This window comes from Cryptomeria japonica, chromosome 10, assembly GCF_030272615.1.
Source record: "Cryptomeria japonica chromosome 10, Sugi_1.0, whole genome shotgun sequence".
Classification (NCBI taxonomy): domain Eukaryota; kingdom Viridiplantae; phylum Streptophyta; class Pinopsida; order Cupressales; family Cupressaceae; genus Cryptomeria; species Cryptomeria japonica.
Window position 1 is genome coordinate 230,889,091 of NC_081414.1, and position 9,326 is coordinate 230,898,416.

Genomic DNA, 9,326 nt, shown 5'->3' on the forward strand with positions numbered 1-9,326 from the left:
AAATCGAAACTTATTGCAGCCTTGATCACATTTGTAGCTTGTGAACACACATTAGGTTTAGTCCTCCAATATTGCAGAACCTTCTATTAGTGATCAATATTTATCAATTCATGCAGCTTATCTCATGTAATTCTAGTACTGCTTCTATGAAGATAATTAAGTAGAGGCACTGTAAAATTGATAAACAAATGCACAAGGTTATAGAGAATAGATCAAATGCAAAACTTAATTGTGCATTTGAATCTCCCATGTTGAACTGGCCATAACTTCCTTCCTAAACAAAAATTTGAGTTGAGGAGCAATAATTTATTGAGTTTAGGACCCCAAACTAGAGCACATATATTATTCTCAAATGAAATATAATACACAGAATTATGCAATTATACAATCTTATTATCAACCAAAATTACCTCAACCTCCTTGTTTAAACTCGTACTGTTTAAAATTATTTTGACCTGATGAGGCATTTTTTATATTGCAAGGAAATGCATTTCTTTACTCATCTCAACTTATTGAGACCTTTTCATCAACTCAATTCTTACCTTAGCTCTACCTGTTGGAAGGATTCCTTTATTTGTATTAGTGTGGAGTCCAATATTTTGCCTGGTGACCAAGGCCTCTTTTGCATATTGTTTCCACAACCACTAAGTGCAATCCTGTGGCAAATCGTGTGATTTTATGGCACCATACAAATATTCCAATTGAAGAGGGAAACTCAAAGTCTTATGTATCTTAGTTTTTCAAAACTTATCATAGCGTAGCCTTCCAATTTGGTAACTATTTATCCCATGCAAAGGGAAGGGAATTTGTTAAGCTTGAATGCCATGCTTTAAACTACAGACTCTTCTTCAAGATTTTTCCTGTTGGCTGTCAAGTCAGTAGAGTTATGCTCAATTTTGACTTCTGAAGAAGAACCATAAATGTATGAACCAAAACCCCAAATTGTGAGGACTAAAGAAAGAATTTTATAGCCACCCATAGAGTCATGAAAGCATACAACAGCAGCAAGGCTAGTAATAGGAACTCGTACTGCATTAAGCACCCCAGCCAGTAGTGTTGATGTGACGTAAAGCACTGCCACACTTCCTAATATTCCAAGCTGAAAAGTTACAGCTCCCCAGAAAAGTACCATGTAATAAGATACTGGCCCATGTTTGAATGCATCTGCCTCTGAATTCATAGCTGTAAAATCACCATTTATTATTACTCCAATTGTGGTAAAAATACAGCCAAATAATGAAACCATCACCTGTTGCTCTAGGACAACATGGAACGATTTCCTTCCTAATAACTTAATAAACAAAAGCTCCGCTAATGCAAAAATTAGGCCATGCAAGGCAGAACCCAAAATATCCCAGATGTAGCCAGCAGCATATTGACCATCACTTACACCTGCAGGCCTATCAGAATCTGAGTCTAGGCCTATAATCACCGCAGCTGCAGTTATAATTGCAATTGCATTGAAAGTGGAAGCATTCAATCTTTTTCCAACAATAAAATAAGCAAAGACTGCTGTAAATGCGAGTGAGGATGAAGCAAGAAGAGAAGATGTTGATGCTGGTAAATACGAGTAAGCCCATGCATACATCAGGTTGTCAGCAGCGCTCAAGAATCCGAGTACTGCATATGAAATGACAAGTTTCCAGCTAAGTGGTGTAGGTGATATTCCTTTTTGAAAATAAAATGGAAATAGAAATACAGCAGTTAGAGGCCAGCCTGCTACTGCTATCCATGAGAGCAGCCACCTGCTCTTTGCACCATCAACATAGTAAAGCCGAGAGAGAAGGCTGGAAGCTGGAAAAGCTGTCATCATGGCAAAGATGCTAAGGAATAAGATTATCCAGCTAATAGGTGATTTCCTTTCATATATTTTCCATAGCCGAGAATAATTCGACTGCGTAATCAACTTAGATAAAATTTGTGGTCTCTTATGAGATGTACCTGCAGAGTTAAAACAATTAAAATGTTAAGCACTCTTCAAGGATTCCAAATGTTGTATGAACTAAAAGTTCAAAACCATGGTACAACTAGTAACCTGCACAAACCAATAAATAAGAATTTCTCCTTTAACGAAACAATATTAATGATATATAAATATATAAGTAAAAACCAAATAAAACTCACTGTGCCTTTAAGATCAATCACAAGCCAAGAAAGCTAGTGGGAGGATTTTCAGTTTTATTCCTCGTTTACTGAGGATTCTCTCCATCCTAGAGATGAAGAAAATTTAATCCTGGACTCTATTCCTTCTCTGGTTTCTTTGGAGATGAATGAATCTCTTATTTGACCTATCTCTTTGGCTAAATTGGAGGAGATTGTGTTTTAGATGAAGAAGGGGAAAGCCCCTGGTCCTAATGGATTTTCCATCAAATTTTATCAGTAGTTCTGAGAGATTGTCAAATTGGATCTTTTGGAGGTAGTGCAGGAGTTGCAAAGGAACAAACAGATGTTAAGAGCCATGAATGCTACATTCCTTGCTCTTATTCCTAAAAACGAAGGGGCCAAATCTTTGGATCTTTCTAGATCCATAACTCTTTGCAATGTGGTTATAAAATAATTACCGAGTTGATTGCGGAAAGGCTCAAGCCGTGGCTCAATAGGCTAATCTCGATGGAGCAAGGTACTTTTGTTGCTGGTAGGCAAATTTTGGATGGGATAGTTGTAGCAACTGAGGCTATTCAACTCTATGGCATTGTCTAAGGAGAAGGCAATTTTTATCAAGTTGGACATGGCCAAAGCTTATGACTGTGTCAAAAGGGCTTTTCTGCATCAGCTAGCAGCAATAGAACCCATCCTCCAGCTTCAAGGTCAACCTCGTGGCAGGCACAAGGAGTGCCATCTTGCCAGATCCGAGGCTTTGCACCCCACAGCAGAAGGCACAAGTGAATCCCATCCCTACACAAGTATTGAACACTTACAGTAGTGAGTATAAGGGATTTCTTACCTCTATACAAGTGTTGAACACCTACAGCAGCACCTAAAAGGTGACTCTAAACATCAAATGCAAGCACATCAGGTTAGAGGTCTAGGTGAATCGGATCCAATCTGATTAGACAGGGCAATATCTTCTATCATTGTTAGCAGCATTGCTTCTTGGTGTTTCCCATTCAAATACCAAAGTTACGTTGAATAGCTGCTACATTATGGTTGTGAGCAGAATGTGTATTCTTTGATGGTTGTTTTTAGTGACATTCTGTAGTAACCACCAACTATTTTCCATTACGTTTAGTACTGTGATTTGAATGTGAGATTCCGGATTTAAATTTCTGTCAGATCTGATCAGCATATGTCTGTAAACCTTAGATTCATGTTATTGGAAGTTAATAAACCCTAGGTTTGTTTCTTTTCCATGTAACTATTTTGCTAAGTTGATGCAAATTTCTTATGTTCATTTTTTGTAGTATTGGATGCATTTTTTAAACAAAAATAATCCATGGACAAAGGATATATTATAACATTAATTCAATCCTCCACTACATAAAAGTGAGTTGCCATTCTTTACAAACAATCTCTGAAATAAAAAGAGGCAAAATCTTTTGTGGCATTTTTCCTTTCACTATATTTTAGCTTAAAGAATTCATGTATAATTCTTCCTACTAATCTTCAATGACAAAATTTTCAATGATCATATGAACATGATTTACTAGAGATTGTTTTGATAAAAATTGGATGGAAGTCTATATACAATTATCTAATGATTTTGGTTAATCTCTGGTAAATGGCCCCCTTATTTATGTTGGGATCCTAAGATGACATAATTGAGGCTTATCTATTCTATTAAAAATTACATAATTGCATCTGGCTTCATCCATTGAGATACATTGCACCAATGACCATCGAAATTGTCCGGGATTTCCACCTTGTGTCACAAGCAGTAATTAATTCAGTTTGACCATATTAAGCATTGTAATATGATTTTCTTCCTTTTAGACCTACAGTTACTATTTGAGCCCAGTGCAGTTGACAAATAATTATCTTTCGTATTTATAAATACATTTAAATATTTCCGTCAATCTTTTATTTAAATCATTAAAACTCTAATCAACCTCAATTGATTTTAGATTCCACTTATTAATTGGCAATTGCAAATAGAGTTGAGGAAAACTCTCTTCTCCAGCTTTATTATCAACAAAGAATTGAACTCTGCATAGTTCCATTAAAGTTTTAATTTCTCTATAGTTACATACAAAATTGATGTGCACACATTCAATGTATCTTTTGAGTCACCAAAATTATAACTACAGATATTTTGTAAAATGGGGGGAAAATTCAATTGCCTTTCAATATGTTGACAAATTTCATCACTTACTTTATAAGAGACTTATTTTCTGAGTTCAAAATGGAAGTCATGACGATGAATTACCAACTTCGCTACAACTATTTCCCTAGGTATATATATCCTTCAGTTAAAGAAAGATATAAGTGTACAAATAAAATGTCGTAGATTGATTCCATTGCACCTAGATCAGTTGACAAACCTCAATTTTTTGACCTTCGTAATGAATCCATTCATGACATATGTCTGCTCAGACCTTATTCTAGCAGTGCCTAGGGCCTGGAAACAGCTTGTAACGAGTTAAGCTATTTATTTTGGTTAATTCTTCAAGACTCGGCAGCTTTGGGTAACATGAATACTATGACTACATAGTGGTTACAGTTTCAGGCCTACTCTAATGAGTGGACACAATAACAATAGCAATATCGTCAAGAGATCAGGCACAGTGAAGGCCTTCATCAACCCCTAGATCCACCACAACCAAGACAGTTACTTGAATAAAATAAATAAGTGGTGATTGGTGTACAATTTACCCCAGACTGTTAGAATTTTTACAAGTTGCTTGGTTAGTATTCTCACAGTGATGGCACACGCCCAATTATGTAGGAGAAGACACATTCCTGTCTTCAGCATGCTTGTACCAACCTCAACCTCCTCCAAAATAAGAAAGATTTGTTTGCATGAGAAGGGCACACTTTCCAATATGGTGTATTCGAAGGGTAAGTTTCTGTTGTGTTGATCCCTCGATTGTAAGATTGGGTTAAGGAGTGTAATCCTGTTTGCTTTGCATGCATGCTTTGTTTTTTTTTGGCCTAACCTTCTTCGTCTATAAAAGAATGGCAGGGGTGTGAGTGATTTATTCACTCCAGTTTTGAGTTAGTTCAGTGTATTTCTTTTCAGATTAGTGAAAAACAGCTGTAGGTTTGATAGTTCAATACTGTGTATTTACTTTTTGCTTTTCAGTGTGATATTTTTATACATTCCTGTATTCAAAATCTTCAATTTTCATGACAATTGTCAACTTAAGTTTCCCAGCGTTAAAGATTATATTTTCTGATAATTTAACGCAAACTTCAACAAACAGCTAGCAGAGTGTCATGCTTAAGCCATGGCTACCAGCGGTCTTCGACATTTAGTAGGCTCTTAAGCAGAGTCAACTGTAACAAGGCTCATCTAAAGGCTAAAACCTACAACTCACAAAAAACTTACGAGGCCTTCCTGCAAGATCATGGAATGCTAAATGAGTCTTCGACCATTGAATTACAAGGCATATGACATTGTTTCTACACTATCATCTAGAGTTCTCAGTTCACCCATATTAGGGTCTTCTTGCACTGCATGGTAAAGCTAACATGTGGAAAACGATATTTGGCAAGCATTTGTTGGAAAATTCCAACAGTAAGCTTTCAATAACTTGATCACACTTTTCTCAAACTAAACTATAATGTAACCACATGCCCTGAATTTCCATTTCATTAAGAAAAAGGGGAATGAATGAGAAATGATTAAAAAAAGTGTAGAATGTGTTTTAGGTCACAGACAAGCGAGACACCCATTCGGCAAAGATAGCCCCCTTGTGGAAGCTCGGAAGACACTGTTGTTTATAATTAGGGATGACGGATTCCAATTGCCCCAGGCAACATTGGAAGCAATTGGAATCCGCCTAAGGGTCTGGTCCCTCCATTTAGCGTGTAGGGCTGGGCCCTATACCTCACGGCACACCTTAAAGAACCCACGCTACTCCACGCCACATGCAAAGGTCCAACCCTATATAGAATGCATTTCGGATTAAAGGGAAAAGAATATAAATTAAAAGGATAAGCCGACATGAACACAAGCTGACATACATGGACAATGCATCATATAAACAAAGACACTTCTCATCTCAATAACACACATTGATCACTCAGTTTTTCCATGCGAAATATATGTGCCTGCCTAATGCGAACTTCAAGGAGCAACATTGTATCTGCCATCACAGCGAATTATCTCTGCCATTAAAGCGAACTTCATCTACTAGTTAAGGTGCGAAATTCATCAATGTGGAGAGCGAACTGAGTGCTAAGGCTGCAGTCCATAAAAGAGCAGACTTCATATGCAAATATTGCAGATCTAGGGTTTGGACCTGATTGCTGTTAAAGGGGGCAGATGTGACAATTTGAAGCTTATGAAAGTGCACTCTTGTGGAAGACATTATCAGTCCTAAGTGGAATCACCTTCAAGTACTTGAGATAAGTGTTGTAGCCTTCATATGCATTCAATCCATAATCAGATCTGAGGATCTTTTCTGGCTGGGTTTTTCCTCCTAAGAGGTTTTCCCAGGGTAATTGTGTCTTGTACTTATTTTGCTCTTTTCTTCGTTATGCTTAAATCTGGAAAACTATAACCTATTCATTTAATCAATTTAGTTAGTAATTAAATTCTGATTTTCTGAGTTTACATTAATCTGAAAGTGTTAAAATCAACAGACACAAGGGCATTTCTTTCTATTTACCTTAAATATTGCTCAAATTTTAACTTCCAGATTTTGACCTCACGACTAAGCTCAGGAGAAAATAGAACTCTGCAAGGGCATACCTCCAATTTGGTGTTTGAGATTGTCCTTGTGGAAACTGGAAAGGGGATTTCTATTTAGTTACCTTAGATCTTGTTCAAATTTCGTATCCTCAGGTTTTGACCTCATGACTGAACTCAGGTATAAACTAGACACCGTGGTGTGAGGACATAGCTCCAATTTGACGCCTGGCTCGTGGAAGCTCAAAATAGGATTTCTATTTAGTTTTGACCCTGTAATCGCTGTCAGGTGTAAACCAGACCTCATGAGTCCACCCACACATGGTTGTACGAAACATATTTCATCTTAAGGTTCGACATCAAAACCCATAACTCATCATGAAGGAACTTTTCCATTGTGCCATGGTGCCACTTATATGTATAATAAAATATTAAATACTTAAGAAACATTTAATTGGTGCATATCCTACAAAAATGCAGCATTTCCTCTAGACTAGTCCAGAGAGAGCACATGTTCACTGCAGCAGGGGTTTACCTCGATTAATCTTCATGCTTATCAGTTATCACACAATGCTATAAAATATTCTATGCACCAGCACCTTGTTCTAAAAAAGAGTGGGGAGACAGTGATAACCCCAAGGATATGAGTTTTGAATCTCTAGCATGTGATGTGATTAAATACAATTACTACAATGAAAAATTGAGACCCGTTGCCCTAATAACTCTGTATGCTCAAGACAGTGAGTATTGAATCTCTAGCATGTGATGGGATTGAATACAATTAATACCATGAAAAATTGAAACCCGGGACGTTAATAACCTCTGTATGTCCATGACAATGAGTATTGAGTCTCTAACATGTAGTAAAATCAAATACAATTAGTAAAATGAAAAATTGAACTCTACAAACCCAAGGTGTCTTCTACTGTGTCTACTATAAGTAAATTGAGAAGAAAACGAACTACACAAGAAGAAAGTTACAGAGCAATCGCGACTTATTTCACTAAGAGTATCAAATTTTGCTTACTTGGGTGAATGTCATGTTGATCTGTCTCTTCCTCCATGAGTAAGGGCTAATGGTGGACACAAACTGTATGTGTGTATATGACCTGAATTCTTCCAAGCCAGTCAGATATTATGATATTATTGCAGTAACGCAGGCATGTTTATATTTGGGCTTTTGGTTAATGGTTAAGGTGTAAGAACACGTTGTCCACATGTTTAACAAGTGCACAGGAATGGAACGCGTATCAGCAATGTGCATTACTTTTGTGGAGTTAGGTAAGTTTGACTATTTGATATTAAGGAACTTTTTTCAAGCCATCATCTATTATGCTAGTACTTCAATGATGCAGTCATGATTACATGTGGGTTTTTGGATTAATGATTAAGGTGTCAGCAAAAAGCGTCCATATATTTCTTAATGTACAGGAACGGAAGGAACATCAAGCAATGTGAATCCTTTTGTGGATTTGGGTGAGTTCGATTCAAGCCATATCCGGAGCTGCCTTTCACAGTTTTATTTAAAAAGCACGGAGCACTCGTGGGCGGCCAGCCTTAAAGAACACACTAAGCGCTGACCTGATGTGGGGCCCAGCCGTAATCCGTGCCCTCACTGCTGCCGTTAACTCATTCCGTTTGGTAAATGCTCCTGAATTTGAAATTTTAAACCTCCCGCTCATCCACATATTTCAAGTTGCTCTTGTGGACTTGTATGCAAAACGTAGATGCAAAGACGAGGCATGTGAACTGCTTGGCCGAATGCCTAAAAATCTCTCATGGTATGTTATGATTGCAGGATATGCAGAAAATGGGTTTGTTGAAAAGGCTTTAGAAACTTTCAAGCAAATGCAATTTGCAAGCATATCAACCCTTGTCAGCATTCTCACTGCCTGTGCCGAAATGGGAGCTTTGGAACAGGTTATGCACTTCATATGTTGTAGTTGCGACCGCCCTGGTAGACATGTTTGCAAAATGCGGAAGCATCGAAAACGCACGCGAACTTTTTGACAATGTGCCTCAAGGAAATTTGGTCTCATAGAATTCCGTGGTCGCAGGATATGAACAAGATGGATTTGTTTACAAAAAAACTATAAACTTCCATAAGTATACGAAATTGATAGCTGTGAACCTAGCATTCTCCCCGCATGTGCCAAATTACACTATTGACATCCATCAACAGACAATGAAAGGGGGATTGTTGTCAAAGACTATATTTTTGAAATGCTCATGGACATGTATGGACTTGTCAAGTTCCCCTCTTAGTGTGGTAGTGCTCTTAGTGCCTTTGATTATGAACATTTTTTCTTCCCAAATATAATCTTTCGATCAAACTTTACTTCTTTTGAGTGGCCTCACCTTTCATTAGAATTTCTTACTTCAACATTATATTTCTCCTTCTAATTTGAAAGTATTAATTTTATTCTTTCCTACTAATTTTTGTTCCATATCTTTGATTAGGATTCTAGTTTGGTGATCAATTCTACAACATCTTCTTATATGAAGATGAAATAGGAAATATTCTCATCTATTTTTG

The 9,326-nt window shown here is 37.1% G+C and overlaps 1 protein-coding gene across 1 annotated transcript; it reads right to left on the reverse strand.

Moving 5' to 3' along the window:
- Window positions 1-305: 305 nt before the first annotated feature.
- On the reverse strand, window positions 306-8,130 carry LOC131077799 (probable purine permease 5). The gene is made up of 2 exons (XM_058015351.2): window positions 7,818-8,130; window positions 306-1,941 (listed from the first exon to the last, which is right to left on the reverse strand). Exons 1-2 carry the CDS (start codon window positions 7,852-7,854, stop codon window positions 830-832), a joined length of 1,149 nt encoding a protein of 382 aa, XP_057871334.2. The 5' UTR covers window positions 7,855-8,130; the 3' UTR covers window positions 306-829.
- Between the last annotated feature and the right edge of the window lie 1,196 nt (window positions 8,131-9,326).